This window comes from Bos taurus, chromosome 5 (genome assembly GCF_002263795.3).
Source record: "Bos taurus isolate L1 Dominette 01449 registration number 42190680 breed Hereford chromosome 5, ARS-UCD2.0, whole genome shotgun sequence".
NCBI classification, from domain to species: Eukaryota; Metazoa; Chordata; class Mammalia; order Artiodactyla; family Bovidae; genus Bos; species Bos taurus.
In genome coordinates this window covers 1,924,451-1,947,599 of record NC_037332.1, presented here as the reverse complement: position 1 = coordinate 1,947,599, position 23,149 = coordinate 1,924,451, and the positions used below count along the sequence as shown (strand labels likewise).

The following is a 23,149-nucleotide window of genomic DNA, read 5'->3' as shown; positions in this document are numbered from 1 at the left end:
AGCCAGTGAGCACTCAGAGTCTTTCCATTCCTGTTAGATGACAGAGACAATCCCTGGTCATTTCTCCTCCTCAGTACCTGATCCTCCAGAGCCTAGAGATTGAATTGAATCCAGTTCCCTATTTTAAGTAAAACTCTTAGGATTCAACTCTCCTGAACAACATCTTCCAACAAAGTACTTAAAAAGTGAGGATGTGTGTTTTGCAGCATTTGCTATTTACAGTCAGTATTGGTCAAAATTACTTCTTATGAATTTTTATTTTACTCCTGGGTTGGAAGATCCCCTGGAGAAAGAAATGGCAACCCACTCCAGTATTCTTGTCTGGAGAATCCCATGGACAGAGGAGCCTGGCAGGCTACTGTCCATGGAGTCGAAAGAGTTGGACACGACTTAGCGACTAAACCACCACCACCATTAACCTAACAAAAGGTTTTGGAAACTCCTGACATTATGGCTTCTCTGAAGTGATTCACCTATTTAGACGTGCACTGGATTTTGACTATCTCCCATTTTCTATATACAATAGGAATGGCGGATCTTACAAAGATGAGCAAGATACAGTGCCTGACTTCAAAGGGTTCACAGTCTAGAGGAGCAAAGAGGCCAGCTAGAAAGGACTATAAACAGGAGGACAATGACTGTGAGAGATGAATGCACAAAGTCTCCTAAAAGGATTCTAAGACAAAGAGGATTATTTCTTCTTGGGATAATCAAGAAGCCTCCACTTATATTCCTGCTGCTGCTGCTAAGTTGCTTCAGTCGTGTCCAACTCTGTGCGACCCCATAGACGGCAGCCCACCAGGCTCCCCCGTCCCTGGGATTCTCCAGGCAAGAATACTGGAGTGGGTTGCCATTTCCTCCTCCAATGTATGAAAGTGAAAAGTGAAAGGGAAGTCGCTCAGTCGTGTCCGACTCTTAGCGACCCCATGGACTGCAGCCCACCAGGCCCCTCTGTCCATGGGATTTTCCAGGCAAGAGTACTGGAGTGGGGTGCCATTGCCTTCTCCAACTTATATTCCTGAATAGATTGCAATCCAACCCTTTTGTCATTACTTTTTCTTTCTCTGTGGACCATTACAATATTTGTAAAACAGTCTAAACAAAAGAACTCTTAATATCAACATGGATATTTTAATATGAATTTTTTTAAGTGCTTAGAGTACATTAACCTACACTCCTCTACTTCTGTTAAAATGAGACCTAAATTGTATTTCCAGTAGGAAACAACACAGAATGATTACATGTTTTAAGTGTATATACTAGAACTCTCACTAGAACTCTAGCATCAGAAATGTGCATCACGTGTCTGAGTATGTACACTTTCCTAGGTACAGGTGTGTGTACACATACACCATCACTGTAAATTTTGTGTATCCTTCTTAATCAGTCCACACACACACACATACAAAAATGAAAAATATATCTGGGGCACTTGCACTTGCTTTTCACTCAGCATCTCTTCTTTAGTAATTCCTCTTGTTTGCAACTCACACTCCCATCCACACGGTGAAACAGAAGATGTCATCTTCCTGTGATGTGCATCCTCTAGACACAGTGTCCAGAGACGGTCTCATGACTCAAGCAAAGACAACCAATGCACTTGCTATGGGTTTGGAAGTGTGTAAAGGGCAGTTTCCCTCTTAGGGCCTGCACGGCAATATACAAAACTTGGGAACTTCTGGCAGCAACACTCGACCACGTGCATCAAAGAACAGAGGAAGCCTGTCCTCAGTGAGAGAGTCAATCAAAGCGGAAGGAGTACTGACAAGGATCTGAAGCAGCATTTCCAAATACCTCTGTGCTCAAAGTTTCAGGTCCACCCCTCACCTGGGATTCTTTGACATACTCCATTTTTTCTTGCACATTTCCCTTTTTGCTTAAGCTCAAATTGATAATATAAAAAAAATGCTGACTAATAAAATTCTGTATAACCAGTTATGATAGGAGGAACAGATTTCTCAGGTAGTGTAGGTTGTGCATTCAACAGACTGGGCAAAAAAAAATTAAAACTCTCATTGGTTGTGAGAACCAGTTCAGAATACATAGTGAATCTGAAGGACAGAAACTATAGAGCTGTTATTACTCTGAACCTTAAAGTCATTCTTGACTCAATCTTCTGCTTCCTCAGTGTTTACTTTTCCTATACTTTATCCTGCACCAAGTCCTACCAATTCTTTCTTTAAAACGCCTCTTATAATTACACTATCTTATCCATTTAAATTATAACTACTCTAGTCCAGACTTTCTTAGCTAAATGGACCCCTATTCCCAGTCTCCTCACGTGCACATATTTTGCATGCTTCTCTCAAGGAGATTTTCAAAACTACACATATCATGCTTCCAGGTCTTAAATTTTCAGTGGATCTTACTGTTAACTGAATGATAATTTTAAAATAGGCATAAGCCCTTTTACAATCTAGATTCCATCTAGCTCTCAAACTTACATATCCCTTCTCCTTTCTATGACTTCAGAATATATCATCAATTTGTCATCATCAGAGTGAGTACCACATGTCAGGCACCGTGCTTGGGACTTTATGATCTCTCTAACACTTTTAACAGCTGTGGTGGTTTCCAAGTGAGCCTTCAAATTCTTTGACACTGTTCCCATTGAAAGATGGAGACTATGTCCCTTCTGCTAGAATCTAAGTTTGTAAGTAACAGAATGCAGCAACAGTGAATTGTTTAACCTCATAGACTAGGTCAGGAAAGATAACATAGCCTCTGCCTGGCTACAAGAAAGAGAGAAAAAATAAAGAAGATGGTGACTAACTCAATCTATGTAATCATTTATATTGGAAAGAGCAGACAGTGTAAATCTCTTGGTACACTCACCTTTGGAGGCTTGAGTCACCAGTAACAAGTCTGACAACACCAGGCTGCAAGGAAGCTCAGGCCTCAAGGGAGACCATTCATAGGTGATCCAGATAAGGGCCCCAACTGAGATCCCGGACAACAGCCAACAACAAGCAAAGAAAGTTAGTACAGACTGCCCTCTGATGACTCTGGCCCTCAGTTGTCAAGTCACTGCCAGTAGTCAAGCTTTCCCACCTGAGAAATCAAACAGAGATGAATCATACCCTGCTTCATGCTGTCCATATCTCCAACCCACAGAATGCAACAGGCACAAACACTGGTTATCCTGTTTTATTGCTAAGTTTTAGAGTGACTTAGCATTCAGCAATACCAACTGGAAACTATTTCAGTACCTGGAAGTGGGGCACTGCCATAACAAAACCCTTGAAACAGGTGACATTGGCTTTGAGACTGAACTGCTGGCAAAAGCTGGAAGAGCCTGGAGGGGATCCTCTAGCCAAAGATTTATAGCCCCTGAGGAAGCTGGTGGTGGCAGCTTGAAAGATATTAAGGTAAATGTATTGGAAGCTGAAATTTCAAAAGAGGACTTTTGGTATTAAGTGAAAGAAAGTTTGGCAACACTGTTGCGTGTAGTACCATGGAAAATAAGAAATAATTATTAAAATACATTTTCAAGCTAAGAAGACTTCCAGACAGAACACTGAAAGTGCCACCAGCTTCTACTACCTGGATATGAAAAATACAAACCAGGAGACGTGAGCTTCAGAACAAAGTACCCAGTTTCCAAGCAAAACTCAGAAGAAACAGAAAAGAGCCAGGATTTGATGAGCTCGGAGTTAAAACACTTTCTGGCAAAATATTCTTAAAATAAGAAATGGCCTTAGGAAAAAAAAAAATGCAGGTCACTGTCAGGAACGCATGATGAAGCCAAGGATGTGACTTCAGAAACTATTGAGACTTCAGACACTCCTAATGTGATGACCCATGGATTATGTGCTCAGTCACTGAGGCCAGCCTTAGTGACTCACTTGCAATTATTAAAACACAAGAGAAGTGAGGTATATATATATACATATATATATATACTCAGACGCTTGGTTGTGTTCAACTCTTTGCAACCCTATGGACTGTGGCCCTCCAGGCTCCTCTGTCTATGAGATTTTCTAGGCCAGAATACTGGAGGGAGTTGCCATTTCCTTCTCCAAGGGATCTTCCCCAACCAGGGATCCAACCTGGGTCTCCGGCATTGCAGATGGATTCTTTACCAACTGAACCACCAGGGAAGCCCAATATGCTGTGTGACTTCAGAGGATAAGTCACCAACAGCCATACAGCTTTCACATAGCTCTTTTAAGACACTCATCTTTAGAACTCCAAACAACCACATAAGAAATCCAACAAGCCTGAGGCCACTATGCTTGGAGCAAGCCGAGACAGTATGGAAAGGCCGCACATAAATGCTGTGGCCAGACGTCCTATTTGATATCCCAGAGGACTGACAGAATGATCATCAGACAAATTAGTGAAGATGGTCCAGATGATCCTGGCTTCAAGCTGTCAAGTCAGCCATCAAGTCTCCCCAGCCGACCCCTTGACATCACTGAGCAAAGACAAAGTGTTTCTGTTGGGTCTTTTAAATTTCTGACCCACTGAAACTCTGAAGGCAATAAAATGCTTGTTTTATGGCACTAAACTCTGTGATAGTTTGCTAAAGGAATAAATGAATGAGCAAATATTGCCAAGTGAGAATCTGAGCCAGCTGTCACAAGATTTTCCAATTTTTCAAGAGAAGCCAGATATAAAGAATGTTATGTGCCATTTCCCAAATTTCTAAGTGTGGCCAACTAACTAGAAAAATGCTAAGCCATATTGGGGATGGGTAAACTTAACATCTGGTTCCTCTGCCTTTTCTAAAACCAGCTTGAACATCTGGAAGTTCACGGTTCATGTATTGCTGAAGCCTGGCTTGGAGAATTTTGAGCATTACTTTACTAGCGTGTGAGATGAGTGCAATTGTGCGGTAGTTTGAGCATTCTTTGGCATTGCCTTTCTTTGGGATTGGAATGAAAACTGACCTTTTCCAGTCCTGTGGCCACTGCTGAGTTTTCCAAATTTGCTGGCATATTGAGTGCAGCACTTTCACAGCATCATCTTTCAGGATTTGAAATAGCTCCACTGGAATTCTATCACCTCGACTAGCTTTGTTCATAGTGATGCTTTCTAAGACCCACTTGACTTCACATTCCAGGATGTCTGGCTCTAGGTCAGTGATCACACCATCGTGATTATCTTGGTCGTGAAGATCTTTTTTGTACAGTTCTTCTGTGTATTCTTGCCACCTCTTCTTAATATCTTCTGCTTCTGTTAGGTCCATACCATTTCTGTCCTTTATCGAGCCCATCTTTGCATGAAATGTTCCCTTGGTATCTCTAATTTTCTTGAAGAGATCTCCAGTCTTTCCCATTTTGTTCTTTTCCCCTATTTTTTTGCACTGATCACTGAGGAAGGGTTTCTTATCTCTTCTTGCTATTCTTTGGAACTCTGCATTCAGATGCTTATATCTTTCCTTTTCTCCTTTGCTTTTCTCTTCTTTTCACAGCTATATGTAAGGCCTCCCCAGACACCCATTTTGCTTTTTTGCATTTCTTTTCCATGGGGATGGTCTTGATCCCTGTCTCCTGTACAATGTCATGAACCTCCATCCATAGTTCATCAGGCACTCTATCTATCAGATCTAGTCCCTTAAATCTATTTCTCATTTCCACTGTATAATCATAAGGGATTTGATTTAAGCATACCTGAATGGTCTGGTGGTTTTCCCTACCTTCTTCAATTTCAGTCTGAATTTGGCAATAAGGAGTTCATGATCTGAGCCACAGTCAGCTCCCAGTCTTGTTTTTGCTGACTGTATAGAGCTTCTCCATCTTTGGTTGCAAAGCATATAATCAATTTGATTTTTGTGTTGACCATCTGGTGATGTCCATGTGTAGAGTCTTCTCTTGTGTTGTTGGAAGATGGTGTTTGCTATGACCAGTGCGTTCTCTTGGCAAAACTCTATTAGTCTTCACCCTGCTTCATTTCGTATTCCAAGGCCAAATTTGCCTGTTACTCCAGGTGTTTCTTGACTTCCTACTTTTGCATTCCAGTCCCCTATCATGAAAAGGACATCTTTTTTGGGTGTTAGTTCTAAAAGGTCTTGTAGGTCTTCATAGAACCATTCAACTGCAGCTTCTTCAGCATTACTGGTTGGGGCATAGACTTGGATTACTGTGATATTGAATGGTTTGCCTTGGAAACGAACAGAGATCCTTCTGTCATTTTTGAGATTGCATCCAAGTACTGCATTTCAGACTCTCTTGTTGACCATGATGGCTACTCCATTTCTTCTAAGGGATTCCTTCCCACAGTAGTAGATATAATGGTCATCTGAGTTAAATTCACCCATTCCAGTCCATTTTAGTTCACTGATTCCTAGAATGTCAATGTTCACTCTTGTCATCTCCTGTTTGACCACTTCCAATTTGCCTTGATTCATGGACCTAATATTCCAGGTTCCTATGCAACATTGCTCTTTACAGCATCGGACCTTGCTTCTATCACCAGTCACATCCACAACTGGGTGTTGTTTTTGCTTTGGCTACATCCCTTCATTCTTTCTGGAGTTATTTCTCCACTGATCTTCAGTAGCATATTGGGCACCTACTGACCTGGGGAGTTCCTCTTTCAGTATCCTATCATTTTCCCTTTTCGTACTGTTCATGGAGTTCTCAAGGCAAGAATACTGAAGTGGCTTGCCATTCCTTTCTCCAGAAAAGGCAGAGGAACCAGAGATCAAATTTCCAACATCCGCTGGATCATGGAAAAAGCAACAGAGTTCCAGAAAAACATCTATTTCTGCTTTATTGACTATGCCAAAGCCTTTGACTGTGTGGATCACAAAAAAACTGTGGAAAATTCTGAAAGAGATGGGAATACCAGACCACCTGACCTGCCTCTTGAGAAACCTATATGCAGATCAGGAAGCAACAGTTAGAACTGGACATGTAACAACAGAAACTGGTTCCAAATAGGAAAAGGAGTATGTCAAAGTTGTATATTGTCACACTGCTTATTAAACTTATATGCAGAGTACATCATGAGAAACGCTGGGCTGAAAGAAGCACAAGCTGGAATCAAGATTGCCGGGAGAAATATCAAAAAAAAAAAAAAAGATTGCCGGGAGAAATATCAATAACCTCAGATATGCAGATGACACCACCCTTATGGCAGAAAGTGAAGAGGAACTCAAAAGCCTCTTGATAAAAATGAAAGAGGAGAGTGAAAAAGTTGGCTTAAAGCTCAACATTCAGAAAACGAAGATCATGGCATCTGGTCCCACCACTTCATGGGAAATAGATGAGGAAACAGTGGAAACAGTGTCAGACTTTATTTTTTGGGGCTCCAAAATTACTGGAGATGGTGATTGCAGCCATGAAATTAAAGGACGCTTACTCCTTGGAAGGAAAGTTATGACCAACCTAGATACCATATTCAAAAGCAGAGACATTACTTTGCCAACAAAGGTCCGTCTAGTCAAGGCTATGGTTTTTCCAGTAGTCATGTATGGATGTGAGAGTTGGACTGTGAAGAAAGCTGAGTGCCGAAGAATTGATGCTTTTGAACTGTGGTGTTGGAGAAGACTCTTGAGAGTCCCTTGGACTGCAAGGAGATTCAACCAGTCCATTCTAAAGGGGATCAGTCCTGGGTGTTTCTTTGAAGGAATGATGCTAAAGCTGAAACTCCAGTACTTTGGCCACCTCATGCAAAGAGGTGACTCATTGGAAAAGACTCTGATGCTGGGAGGGATTGGGGGCAGGAGGAGAAGGGGACGACAGAGGATGGGATGTCTGGATGGCATCGCTTACTCGATGGACGTGAGTCTGAGTGAACTCTGGGAGTTGGTGATGGACAGGGAGGCCTGGCGTGCTGCAATTCATGGGGTCGAAAAGAGTTGGACACAACTGAGTGACTGAACTGAACTGAAAGTTAACACTTGACAGGTATGGATTCCACTTGAAAGTTGCCCTTCAATCACTCTATCGGAAGGATCTTAGACTTTTCTTAAGCTTCTTAATTACTTAGGATAGTGCTTTGCAAGGGCCTCCCTGGTGGCTCAGGTGATAAAAATCTGCTTGCAATGCAGGAGATCCAGGTTTGATCCATGGGTCAGGAAGATCCCCTGGAGAATGGAACCGCAACCCACTCCAGTATTCTTGCCTGGAGAAGTCCATGAATAAGGAGTCTGGCAGCCTATAGTCCACGGGGTTGCAAAGAGTTGGACACAACTTAGCAACTAATTAGTGTCTTGCAAAATACACATTACTTGATAAGCAAATAATGATGCTTCAAACATGTATACTTGACGGTCTGCTTCCATTCAGCTGTATACTAAGATGCTGCTCAGGTTACTCTCTCATATCTCAAAGGAAACTGCTTCAGTTTCTGATTCAAACGATCCCCTGGATTTCATATGACCATCCCACACCTAAGAGTCTAAAGCTAAACTTCCACTCCTAGCTGTTAAAGAGTTCAGAAATGGCATTCCATGTGTTCTCAGTAATAAAGAGGAATGGCAATAAAAAGAAAATAGACTGGATTTCCAAGAGGTGACAAAAAAAGAGAAACAGGTTTTACATTTTAGTTCCACAGTTGATAAATAAGGGTTCCCAACAGCAATTTTGCTTTCCTTTTTACTACTCTTAGTATTTTTAAATTATACAACAAAAATTTTATTTCAGTTGGCCTTCCAGTGTTCTCTAGTAGCATGCTTTATCTTTTCTCCATAAAAATAATTAAATAGGAATTTTTTAATGTTTACTAATTACTTGAATTCTTAACTCTAATAAAAGTCACATCTAAATAATTGGGGTGTATCTGGTTCTAAAACATGGATCACTTAGCAACAAGCATGATTGTGTAGAGCTGAAAATACTTTCAGGATAAAGAAATCACACTAAGAAAAACACACTTCCAATGTACCCTATGCTCCTGAGACCCACAGCAACTCTCATCAACTTTTGAAGATGTAAAAGGAAATTGCCGGGAGCCGGCATATTGCATATTGAGTGCATAGTGCATATTGCATATTGAGTGCAGCACTTTCCACAGCATCATCTTTCAGGATCTGGAATAGCTCAACTAGAATTCTATCACTGCTGGGAGCCAGTGAGGAACTCCGCCCATGACAAAGGTCATGAGGAAGGAGGCTTGGCATACGCAAAGGCGGGATCAAGCCTCAGGAGTCTCCCTGGAAATTCTCGAGCGATCTACCCCCAAAACCAGAGTCTGCCTACTTTCTGCTTTGTGCTTTCACCTACACCTCTGACTTTACAGGGGGCTGTCCCCCACTACCTCTCTGAAAAAAGAGTTAGCTTACAGCTCCAGTTAATAATTCTTGGGTGTGACAGTGTTTTAACCTACAAACTCCTCTGAAGGTTCTCCAGCCTGCCTGACAGGCTTGTCCGGCCACATGTGATTGCTCACAGCCTCCCAACCGTGAGAGGCACGAGATGCGTTAAACCCTCTAAAAACAGATTCCTTAGAAAAGTTAGAAAACTATTAGTATAAGTATAATGGGCTGATTAGAAATTGTATTGGTAAAGGGTTTTTCATTTGTTGAGCCAATGTTTGTTGCTACGTCTCCACATCCCCTGCCCTTACACACATTAATGAATATATAGAAGGAATAAGTATTAACCTTTGATATTAATCACGTTAGACCTTAGGCTAAGTAAATTCTTTCCTTAACTAAAACCCACTACACCCTCACCCTGTAGGAATGTAACTTTATTTGGGTGGCGTCTGTTTTGAGAATAATCAGCCCTGGAGAAATAAGTGTCCTGATTGACTGACCGCTGTCACAAGGAGAGGGTCATAAATTGTCAGCAGGCCCCCCTGGCCAGAAGATGATGTAACACCCCTAAGACCTCTGTATACATTTGTATGAAGCACCTGACTTTGATAAAAGTCAGGACTGCTGACCCTGCGTGACTTTTGTATAACATCTCAGTGTATAAAAACAGACTCTGGAAAATAAAGAATTGGGATCAGTTTCTCGAAATACTGGTCTCCCCATGTCTCACTCTCTCTCTCACTCTGGCTGAGTCTCCATCTGGAGCGTGGAACCCACCATGCTTACTAATTATGCCTGGGCTTCTAAGATCCGACCGGGGAGGCCTCAGTGTCTCCTCTCCTTCGGGAGAACGGAAGGACGCCTGTGGCCTACGTAAGTGGTGCAAACTTCTTGTCTTGAAGTTTTATTGGTCTCCCACGTAAACCAAGCTACTCAGCCTCTTTTCTCCACTGAATTTTCCTACTGAGCTATCCTTATTCTATCACTCTTTATATCCTTAATTAATGTTTAATTAAGCAATTGTTTCCTGATCTTCGCCTACGCTGTCTCTCCTTCGAATACCCTGGATCAGCCGGGGCTGGTCCCCGGCAGGTGGCGCCTTTTCCTTGTACAGTCCAACATGAGTAGCCTTGAAGTATCTATCCATAGGAGATATCAAGAAATACCAGAAGAATTAAACATATTAAAAAAGTATAAGTCCAAAAGAGCAAAATGTCTTTTTTCTAGCATTCTACAGTCAGTACTTAGGGGTATTATTTTTAATGATTATGTAGATTAACTCACCATATACAGTTCTTTACTAATGGCATTAAATTTGTATGCAAGCAAATTTTATTTTTTAAATGGGTTCTCTGGTGATTTAAGCTGAAAGTTAACAGCAAGAAAAATTTGTTTATCTAAACCTATTATTCAAAATTTAGGCTGTTATAGAGCTATGGACTTCTACAGAATAAGAATATAGATTTCTATTCACTTTTTCTGTTATGTTTGAGTAACACCAGATACAATGGCCATTGGATGGGAAGAATCATTACCTGGACTCTCATACAGACACACAGGTGAAATGGTAAGTATAGCATGAGGAGGGGCGTAGGGGCTGAGAACCCAAAATGTAGGGTCATACCGTAAGAAGTTAGTCTTGCAGCCCTACCACTCACTTACCTTTTACTCTGATAAAGTTATTTCACCTCTTTAAACCTAAATTTGTGCGTGCTAAGTCTCTTCAATCATGTCCGATCCTTTGCGACCCCATGGACCATACACCACCAGGCTACTCTGTCTGTGGGATTCACCAGGCAAGAATACTGGAATGGGTTACCATTTCCTCCTCCAAGGGATATTCCCAACCCAGGGATAAAACCCACATCTCTAATTGGTCTCCTATATTGGCAGGCAGGTTCTTTACCACTGGCCCCACCTAAATTTATTCACTCGGAAAAATGGAATTATAATACCTTGCTTTAGGGTTGACATGAAACTTAAAATAAATGCATATTTATTGCATAAGCCATCAAAATGAAGACAAAGTTGTTAAGTGAGCATGGCCTGCTTTAGTCTGATTAATGCAAGACAAATGCATGTCAAAAGTACCTGGAATAATGAATGGTATCACAAATGGTAATGATCATAAAGAATACAATTGACTTTTGTTATAAATTTAATACAGAGAGTGAATTCTCAAGACTTCCTATATAACACCTTTGTCTAAGTACATATTTCTATACATATGGGTGCTATGGGTTAAAAGAAGCTTCGTACGTTACAGAAATTCTAGCACATCAGCAGAAGAATTTAGGTGCAAAAATGTTCACTGAGCATTGTTGTCAATCACTGAAAAATCAGGAAACATTAAATTGTTCATCTATAGGAGGAAGGGAAATTTTAACATATTCATTAACCACTCTATTCAGATAAGCCACAAAAATATAATTTTAAGCAAAAATGAAATCAAATAAAAATAAGTTGAAGAAATGATTATCTATAATATAAAACCACTTATATGAAATTTTAAAACATGGAATTATTTAAACAGATTTATACTTAATAATGATTGATTCCCTGGTGGCTCAGATGGCAAAGCATCTGCTTGCAATGCGGGAGACCCTGGTTCGATCCCTGGATTGGGAAGATCCCCTGGAGAAGAAAATGGCAACCCACTCCAGTACTCTTGCCTAGAAAATTCCATGGATGGAGGAGCCTGGTGGGCTACAGTCCATGGGGTCGCAAAGAGTCGGACACCACTGAGCGACTTCACTTATACTTAATAATGAATAATATACTTAATAATTGTGTGATAATATGCATAGAAATGACAAAATTCAAATTCAGGGCCAGGTAGAAGACAAGACAATAATATCAGGCAGGGGTCCACAGGGGGCTTCAACTCTACCCAACATGTTTTACTTTTTCAAAAATTAAATGAGACTGGAACAAAGATGGTAAAATGTTTAGATTCTATAGAGCTGGCTAGTAGGTATATGGAGCTTATAATATTATTCTCCACATTTTCTTTATGTGTGAAATATTATATAATAAAAAGAAGCTTTATCATCATATAAATAAAAACAGGCAATTTCCCATAACAGACAACAGCTGTTGCAGAGATAATCAGGTGATCAAAAGGAACAGGAATGGCAGGAGTGGGAAAGTGATTAAATTAATAAGAAGGCTGGGTAAGGAAGAGAAGTTCCTCTCTGACTCTGAAACCAAGAAGATAATTTTCCTTCCAAGGATTAAGAAAAGAATTCAGCTATATAAGATGGGAAGAAGAGAGAAATGAGTCATTGTTAATCCAGATATCAGCATATATTATCCAAAAACAACATTAAGCTTAAAATACTTACTGCAACCCCACTCTTGGTGGTAGTTTCTCTGTATGTGAAGTTGCAAATTGCCCAAGCTAAATAGTACGTGGACATGAGAGGGGTTTGTGAAAAGTGATCCGTAACCCATCCATCTTCCTCAAACACAGAAGTTTCCACTGGCATATTGGATAAAGATAAATAGCTTGCTTGATGCTTGATGCTGATTTTGAAAGTAGCCTTGTAGATTGGCTCATCAAAACAAGGAAATGCCTTTCTGGCATGTGTAGGCGAAAACTGAGTAATACCAAGGAATCTGGAAAAAAAGAAAATGACATTCTCAATTACATTTATGACTTAAGTTATGATCACTTTATATACTTCTGTTAATAAAATACTTTTGCAAATTACAAGACACGTTTTTCCTGAACCAAACTTAAGCACATGAATGGTACAAAAGCATACTTCATGCATATTTCCCCAACAACAAAAAATTTTCAGAAAACTTTTTGTCTCATCTAAAGTAAATTCTCTAAATCCAGTGAAAGTGAAAGTTGCTCAGTGGTGTCCAGCTCTTTGCGATCCCATGGACTATACAGTCCATGGAATTCTCCAGGCCAAAATACTGCAGTGGGTAGGCTTTACCGTCTCCAGGGGATCTTCCCAACACAGGGATTGAACCCAGGTCTCCCACATTGCAGGTGGATTCTTTGCCAGCTGAGCCACAAGGGAAGCCCAGAGTTGTGCTTATTAGGCAAAACTGACACTTTACAGAAAAACAACTCGTCATCATACTGGAAAGTATTAGAAAATAATGGTTCTCCTTTGTGGTATGCGGAGAAGGCAATGGCACCCCACTCCAGTACTCTTGCCTGGAAAATCCCATGGACGGAGGAGCCTGGAAGGCTGTAGTCCATGGGGTCGCTGAGGGTCGGACACGACTGAGCGACTTCACTTTCACTTTTCACTTTCATGCATTGGAGAAGGAAATGGCAACCCACTCCAGTGTTCTTGCCTGGAGAATCCCAGGGACAGGGGAGCCTGGTGGGCTGCCGTCTATGGGGTCGCCCAGAGTCGGACACGACTGTCTCTCTCCTCTCTGAAACTGGTTGAAACTGTTCAAGCAGTAAAGACAATGAAATCAAATCCAAAAGTTGTCATTAGATACAAGTAAGACACAGATGATCACTAAGAAACATCTACATCCTCATATTTCAGCAAGACATGCCCTGGTTTTGTTAAGGAAATGGACTCTGAGACCTGACAAAACCTGGTCTGCGTTCTGACTCCACAACATTTCTTAACCACATCATCTTGGATGATTACTAAATTTCCGTAAGGTGCAGCTATTCATTGCGTAAAAAGAAATAACCATGCCCAACTTAAAAAGCATTGTAAAGTTTAGTAGAATGGAAAAGGAGGGTGTAAAGGTGTGACTAGATGAACAGCACCCAGCAGGCAGGTAATAAATGGCAGCCACTGGTTCACAGTATCTTCGACCTTTCTTAGAGTGATAGAACATACATTTACGCAGAATGATCCAGAGACCATTGGTTTCTACCACTCACAGTATATATTTGCTATATACGTTATATGTTATTATATGTTATACAATAAATATCTGTATAGTAAATATTCATGTCAATATGTGCATATATATATAATATTGAACCCACTCTGGTTTTCAGTTCAAGCTGCAAAATTGCATCTCATTTAAACTCTAGAAACACCCTCTGCATTCTGTCAAATCAAAATACCCAAACTATGTACTTGAAGACAGACACTCCTTTAACTTAAAAAGAGGGCCATTATTTGTGAAAAGATTCTAAGTTAATTATACTTTTTATATGCGTGTGTGTGCACACTTAGTCCCTCAGCTATATCCTACTCTTTGCCACCCCATGGACTGTAGCCCTCCAAGCTCCTCTGTCCACAGCATTTCCCAGGGGGGGAATTCTGGAGTGAATTGCCATTTCCTCCTCCAGGGGATCTTTCTGATGAGATTGAATCTGGGTCTCCTGCATTGAAGGCCGATTCTTTACCACTGAGCCACTGGAGAAGCCCCAAACTTTTTAAATAATACTAGTTAAAACTGAAGCTAAGGCAAGTCAATATCAAACCCTTGGTAAAACATTACTGAGTGCTACAGCCATCTCTTTAGAAGGCTCTTATCCCCACAGTCGTTCTACCACCCACCCTGCCTTCCCCGTCATCCACAGAGTTCTTGCTTAATCTCACATGGCACACTTTCCCGCTGAGCCCAAACTTGGCCTCAAAATTATTCTCAACACAGCACTTCAGGGAGCTATACCAATCAATAGAGGCTGACATGTGTATTGAATCTTATTGGCTATCCCTGGATCAAACCATAAAATGTAAATGCTTATACTTTTAAAAATTATGACACATGTATTATTGAGGGACTACTTTTTAAAAGCTTAGTTTTCAAACAGAGAAAATAAGATATTTTAAAGATTAATTGTATATTTCCTCTGAGAGAGGGGTTTCAAGAATTATCTTGAAGCACTACTGAGCTGCTACATACCAGGCTTGGGTAAATCACTTTACTGCCTGAGTTTATTTTTTCATTAGTAGAAGGAAAATATTTCTAAGCCTCCCTTATGAAACTGTTGAGATGATAAAATGAGATAATATTTAGGAAAGAAGTTTTAACTATAAATCTTTAGAAAAATATAAAGTTGGAAGCAATCTTAGAAACAAATTGTCCAGCTTTCATAAATTCCTAAAATGAAAAAGTAGTTCCAGTAGGGTTAAGTGATTTATCTAAAGTTACACAGATAATTAGTGCAAAGCTGGGTCCGGAATCCACATTTTCTGTGTCTGAGAAAAAGGTAATTCTATTTCAAAAACAGTAAAATGAATGTTCACCCACAATTTATAAGCAAGGTTTTATTTTGACTATTGGTCATAAAGGTTTTTCTTTCCAAATCTGCCAGCATCTTGGCAATACTTTCCCTATTTTCTACTGACAGCAATATAGTTTTTGCTTAATGAAATATCAGTAACTTTTTGTTAAGAAGCACTCATTTACAATTTTCTCTTCACATGCTTTTTTGTCTTACAAAATGTTCTTGAATCCAAACTTTTTTATTAATTAAAATGGTCACTAAGGCTTCTTATTTCTTTACTGAGGCCATTTAAAAGATACTTATGAAATTTAATATACAAGGAAATATGTTCACTTCTAAGTACTGAGAAATCCAAGTCTTGTCATTGAGCAATTAGACACTGTCTCCCACGTGTAAGATTTTCACTCCATGTGGCAGGATTTTTTTTTCAAGATAGAATCATTTTTGCCCTTAAGGCTTTTGCAATCTACCTGAAAAGAAAAATATATACAATATATTAAAAACTGCTAATAATACTAGGGGAAATTTCCATAAGAGTTCAACAGAGAGGTTGCATTTAGAATGTACATTAGGTGAAAAATCAAACGTGTCTTTGGTATTGAGTAATTAAAGGGTAGGAATTCATTAAATGTAGAATATCTAAATACCTCTGGGCTAATGAGAAATTAATAAACCAAATATTTATGCAGAAAAATCATGTCATGTTCAAGTCTCTTTTTGCCTCACATAGTAAGTAAATATGTTAGTAAGGGCCAGCAATTTAAATTGCTGATTCTCAGGGTTGAAAGGAACTATAAAGATCATCTAGTGACTTTTCTGCAATTAATATTCTTAATGAATTCCTACACACAGTATATTTATAGCCATGCACTGAGGGCTAGCATATATTTGATAATGTCTAAATGAGGAAATATCAATTTCACAGTCTGGCACCTGAGGACGATTGCAATTGAATTTCAATTCAGTATTTAGCAAATCAAAACAAGCCCCTTGGAAAAGAAGAGCAATTGGACTAGACTACGCTTAGGGTCTTTTTCAAGTTGAGAACCTATAACTGAATAAAAATTAGAAATAAAATAGTCCTTGAATTTGATGAGATGATTTTAAAATACTAAATTACATTATTGCTAGATAGTTTTTGCTACAAGAGCTATATACATTTGCTTCTCTTGGTCATCATTCTTGAGTGTTTAATGCTGTGGAGATAAAGATAAATATATATGTTCCTTCCCTCAAGGAGTTTATACTCTGATAAAATAAATAAAACATAAGCCTAGACAAGTTTGCACAAAAAGCCATGACAAATGCATGAAGAAATTACATCTTCTAACGCAAGGTTTCTCAGCCTTGGCACCACTGACTTTTCTTTTTTTTAATGTAAGTATAGGTGGTTCAGTGCTAGAATTCTTGACACTAGTGACATTTTAGGATGGATAATTCTCTTTTTAGAGCCATCTTGGGCTCTGTAGCATCCTAGACGTCTACCGCTAGAGGCCAGTAGCAACGCCTCTACCCAGCCGTGACAACCCAAAAGTCCCAGCCACTGCAAACGTGCCCCGGGAGGCAGCACCGACCTCGCTGAGAACACCTGTCTTAAGAACTGAAAGAAGACTTCATGGAGGAGGAAGTTAAGAACTGGTCTTGAAGCCTGGGCACTACTTTAAGGGTCAGAGACGGAAGGAGAAGTGAGCAAGTGGACTACAGGTGGCACAGAAAGAACCTTTTTTTTTAATTAGGGGCTAATTACTTTACAATATTGTATTGGTTTTGCCATACATCAAAGGCTTTGACTCACGTATAAAGTTAACGTCCTATTTGCTCTCTTACAGGTTCTGGTTTTCTCAGATCTCAGTATTGCCCATCTATCTCTAATACCTCTCTCCCCCTGGATCGTCTGCTTTCTAACAAAGAGAGCCAGTTTCAGGCTCAGGGCCCTCAATAGGCAATAGTGTCTGTTGGGTTTCAAAAACATAATCTTCACTGCATGTATTTGATGATTGCCTTCAAGTGGTGGAATTGAGACCTCTTTCCTGCTTACTGTCACTAAAAACATCAAAGACCTCTAGAGAAAGAGATTGGGAATAGAAAATAATGAGTTTGGTTTTTAAGTAAATTTGAGGCAGAGTTTGAGGTAGTAGCAGTACACCAGGTAGGAAAAAAATATAAAAAAATAATTAAAAATAGAGAACACTTTAATATACAGTAAGGATATAAAATACAAATGTAAATACAGTAAGAAGTAAAAATAAAACAGCAGGAGGCAGAACGTATTGGGGAAAAGTATTTTGTCGCCTATTTTTCTCCTGCTTTCTCAAACAAAAACATTTTTATCTTTTATAGAATCGTTCTATCATTATAAAGAAATTTCACCACCAAAAGTAACATCCTGGAAGTGTTATTCCAAGAATATCACTTTAGCATCACTAAAAAAATGAATAATACACATGTATTTTAATTCCCTTCTATCTAAAATAAATTACTTGATTTCTTAACAACTTGCCTGTTTGACATTTTGGTTGTGCTAAGCAGTAGAGCTTAAAGCTCTGTGTTGCCTCTGAAGGATATAGAGAATTGATTTCTTCTTATTTCTGCGGAAGTTCACTAGGCAAGCTACTTGTGTCGAATCATTATGATAAGATTCAGCTGAAATAATGCATTAACGTTGGCTGATATTGCCAACAAATTACAGTATGTGATACAAACAATTTCTGTTCCATTATTGTCAGTTTGCCTTTTCATAAAGTTAATATATGCAAAGGAAACAAACATTTGCATAACACTGCTCATATTCAGATTGATTCATGTTTCATTGTGGAACCCACCAAAAACCAAGAGAACCTCACAAATGGCAGGGCATTTCTGGAAGGCTTCCGTTTCAGCCACATCTATACAGCACAGTGAATGATAACCTTTGAAGCTGCTTCTGTCGCAACAGCAATTTGCCTACTGTTGCAATAGTTTAAGATTAGTAACAAAAACTCCCAAGATTGAAAGAGGTGATCCAGTGGATCATCTAGTTACTCTTCAACTGCTTTTAGTAACTGGACAGTGACAAGGTCATGGAAGTAACCCACGTCGCATTTAAAGTGAAGACTGTTGATCAAAGTGCAAACTATTACTCAATGACAAAACATTTTAAGGCAAAATGGGTCATTGTTTAGACTGTGTTTTTATGTACTGCAATGAGTCATTAAAACTCTGCCATTTCAGAAGAGAAGTGCTCCTGCTGAATATTCAGTGCTATAAGCAACACAAAAAATATGTGTAGCATATTTTTTTAAATAACCATTCTAGTAAACTAAAAACATAATGCAATAATACCAGCAATATGTATGTAGGAAGTGGTGCGTATGTGAATAATCGTGTTATAAAAACAGAGCATAATATTCATAATTGCTTTCATTTTTGTGCACTAAATACTCTTCTCAAAAATGAGTACTAAGTACTCGATCACCACTGTTGAAGAGTATTATGGACTCACTAAAATTACTTTCCTGAGTCATAATATTAGGTTCTCATAAGGATAAATAAACTAGTACCTGAGATTCATTTGTTCAATATTGGAAAGAGGAAAAGTATTATGTAAGTATCATAAAACAGTGCTACTGGTGGAACCCAAATACAGTCTGCAGAGCAGTAGCTAATGACTGATGTGCCTTTCCCCTGGCACTCGGGGTTTTTCTATCTCCTGTACTGGCTTCCAGCAACAGGGCAGGCACCCTCCTGACCCTTCAGTCACTGTTTTCTCCTCTTCTCACTGCTGAGATAGCAGGGCAATAATCAGAGTTACGAGTTCATTCTGCTTCACACCCTCTTCCTGCTCCCTCGACCCTCTCTATCGCAGCGTCTGGACCAAGCATAGGGTTTCTCTAGCTATGAAATACCACAGCCTTTTTCTTCTCTCCCTTCTTCATTATGGAAGGGCCCTGCTTCTTTCTCTCCCTGTCTTTTGAACTCCGCTTAGGGGGCAAAACAAACAGCAGTGGAAGGAATGTCCAAAGTGACCATTTCCGCACTGCCTTGCGAATAAGGGGAAGCCTAAGGCAACAACATTGAACCTAAATGACCCTGTACCAGCTTGAAGAACAGCTATCCAGCCATGTAATAATATAATTGTATTTCATACCCACAAATACTTACCAACTGTCAGACACTGTTCTAAGCACTTTATTACTTAACTCATTTAATATCCTCCCCAATAACCCCACGAAAGAGGATATCATTATCCCCGTTTTGCTGATAAGGATACCAGACACAAAACAATAAGAAACCTGGCCAAGGTCATAAGGCTAAATAAGTGGAAGAGTCAAGACATAAACCAAGGCAGTCTGGTTCCAGAGTCCCTGAACACACACACACACACACACACACACACGCACGCACGCACACACACACTTCTCCATCCAGCAACACAACTAGTAGTGCTCGAACCTCTTCTTAAAAGGGATAAAAAGTAACCAACAAGGGTAATTTTAAAACTTCATTCTTTTTACACTTTGGTTTGGGGGTTTTTTGTTTGTTTGTTTTTTGAGTTGTGTAGTCATGAGAAAATATCCAAATAATTAAACTGAAATTGAAAATTGAAATTCACCACCCCGTCCCTGTGCAACCACTGCCAGAGTGCCTTAACAAGCGAGCGGTTTATTCAGAGACCGAGAAGGCACACCTGGGGACAGGGAGCGGGCAGTGGGGAGCCAGGGACTCTTCACCCCAGCTCAGCCCCGCTCAGTTAGGTCTTGCCAATCTTACTTCACCCTTACAGCCCCATCAGGACCACCATCCAGCTGTGCCCATGTGTGAATTATTTCAGACTGTCCAAAGAACTGGGAGGGGCAAGAAGTGTTTTGCATCTTTAGATCCTCTCAAATCCTCTGTAGCAAAATTCTGTTGGAGAGAGCAGCCACTCTCTAGTGGCAAAAAGCAGGATTGCATGGATCTTTGAGAAAATCTGGAGGAATCCAGCCACTGGTGTAATTTTGAATTAAAAGGACGACAAGGTGATGATCATTGCTGGTGGGATAGGAGGATGAATGAGCCTGGGGTTATGGTGGGCGCTCTTCCTTATAGACGGTCAAACACATATTAAAGGTAGACGATTTCTTCTTCACTTTTTATATCACTCTTAAAAGTCATGCTTACAGAAGCGAGTCCCATTCTTTTATCATTCAAATGTCATCATCATCCTCAAGCAAACCTAAGTTACTGCCCTATACTGTTGTCTCAAGCCCATCTGCATGCATGGCGGCAAATATTGATTTGAGAAAATAAACATACTACGCAAACCCAACACAGGGAAATCAGTCACAAGTCTGTCTTTGCTTGAAAGAGCCCTGTTTAGAGTTATTTTGAAGAAAAAATACACAGACAAATTAATTTAACTCTTTCATAAATAAGGTATATTTCATGACTATCCAGGGTGACCAAAGAACATAGCAAGACAAACACCAATTACATGAATTTTCCTCCATGAATAAGTGACTATTAAATGGTCGAAACTTTTTCCCCAATATTTTCTAATTTAGTTTACTGATAGCATTTTGAACTGTAACCAAAATCCAACACTGGACTCAGATTGCCCACACGGCTGTGTGTGCCTTGACAGGAAAACAGTGAGCTAAACAAGTCCGCTAAGGAATCATACAAAAGGTTTTCACAGAAACAAATGGTTCTCCTAGATTTTTCAGTGCAGAGCCCTCTATAGAGGGGCAAAAAGCCATGTATTCTGATTTGTTCATGTAAAGATATCTCCTGTGCAGAGTGAATGGGAGAAGTAAGGCTGCTCTCAACATATTTTTCTTATTTTTATTAAATGCCATGGTTTTTTTTAATGAAATTAATTCATTTCAGGAGAAGTACAAGGCATCAAACCATCCACACTAATACCACAAATGCCTACCCATAGAATCCTCTATGCTCTCCACAAGATTTTTGCAAAGGAGCTTTTTGCAATTCTCTCTGAGAACCATAATTTTATCCTCCCATTCTCCTTGGAGATCATGGTTTCTGTCTGAATAACCCTTGAAAGAAAAAGACTCCTCTTTTCATTCTGTCTTCTGTCACTGTGGGATGTCACAGACTCAAAGTTTGTCAAAGAAAAAGGGTGTCCCTTTTGAAAGTGAGTAAGACGGTCATTTACTTTGGGTAAGCTTCCTCTTTCAGTCCGACCATCTGGATCTAAATTAAGGTACCTTACCTTAAACACGGGTATGCTCACCATCTGGCTACCCTAAAGCATCAATTACTTCAGGTAAATGAAGATTTTGCCTAATTCTAAGCAAGCGTATTCTACTACTGGGTATTATGGCATGAACACACACTTTCTGTATCTGCCTGCTGCCCACCTTCTTGAGGGAAAAGTGAGTGGGTATTCTGCCTAACGGAGATCATTTTCTGATATGTGTAAACATTTCAAATTTAAGAGAATTTATTTGCAATATTCAACAAGTGGTGAATTTCCAAATGTTGAACTGAGAGGAAAAGATTTGCCCCAAGTGAAGAGCTTGTCTTCTAAACTTTCTCTACTGTAATATGGGAACCAGGGGAGGTAAGTCTTCTCTATAGAGCAAAAACCAGGCCCCCTCCAAAACCTCCTGGGGGATGAAACTTTTCAGGGTCAAAGGCATACAGAACATGATGAATCTAGTTTCCTTGCTTGGGCCTGTAAGGAGTGAACCAGAAAATCAGATTGATTATTAACCAGTTGTTTCCACACAGACTAAGTCAGGTGGACAGAATGGTAGTATTGCTCTTTTTAAATCTCTCAAATTACTCAGTGTGACTCCCTATTGCAAGATTAAATACTTTCATTACAGAAATTGTCTGATAATTAAATTGGCAAAAATTTTGACTAACTAAAAGACCAAGACATTCAGTCACTAAACAAAAGAAAATTTAGAGTTTGCATTTAAGTCCTTTTGAAAAGTATGTTTTAAAATGTCGATTTACATTGCATTTGGGGGACAGAATCGTCACCAATAAAAGTCTAACTCTAGCGGAGTTCCTGATATTGGTGTGTTTAAAAATTCTCCAAGTATCCATAGTAACAACAAACAAAAAAAGCTTAATATATGTTAATTTTACATAACTGTGACTTGTTTGATTCGATTTCTTTTGCCTTATCAACTCTAGTAGAAACATAAGAAATTATTCTATTCATTCTAATATTGAGGGTGAAAAAGAAAAAAAGAACAAGTACTTCTCTAAGAGGCTGCTTAGTATAAAACCATCCTAAGATCTCCAAAAATGCCAAATCCTGGAGTGTTAATGGGATGCAGGCTAAACTCCCAACCATCTTATTTACATCTTTGGGGAAAATGAAGCAGATTTTGAATATAAATATGCACTAGGGTACAAGCAATCAGTTATAGGTCAAGCAGGAACACCTGGTCCTTTTAAGAGTCCTGTTAATTTGAAAGCACTGACCACAACAAGCTCAGTTCCACCAAATATATTTTGGCACAGCTTAGAAAAAAACAGGATTTGCTGGAAGTATTTATTTCACCACAGCAAGACATTTTGACATAACATGCAGACTCGCCTTCTAGGCTTTTCCTCCAAATTTGACATGCTCATGGATCTTTTAAACAACATTTTTCATCTCTATTCTTGAGACTATGTCAGAGAATGTGGTGGAAGGGGTTTTAAATTATCTACATCTGGTCTTAGGAGTTTGAATGTGAATAATTTATAGGTTCACTTATAGGAGGTTTTAATTAGCACACAACCACTAAGTGTGTTAGTTACTCAGTCATGCTGGACTCTGCGACCCC

The 23,149-nt window shown here is 39.5% G+C and overlaps 1 protein-coding gene across 1 annotated transcript in view; it reads right to left on the bottom strand.

Moving 5' to 3' along the window:
- Positions 1-23,149, bottom strand: part of TRHDE (thyrotropin releasing hormone degrading enzyme) — a 448,987-nt gene that overhangs the window by 422,957 nt on the left and 2,881 nt on the right. The window contains exon 2 of the mRNA XM_002687170.7: positions 12,553-12,826. Within this exon, the coding sequence (XP_002687216.4) occupies positions 12,553-12,826 (274 nt within the window). The remainder of the gene's footprint in view (positions 1-12,552; positions 12,827-23,149) is intronic.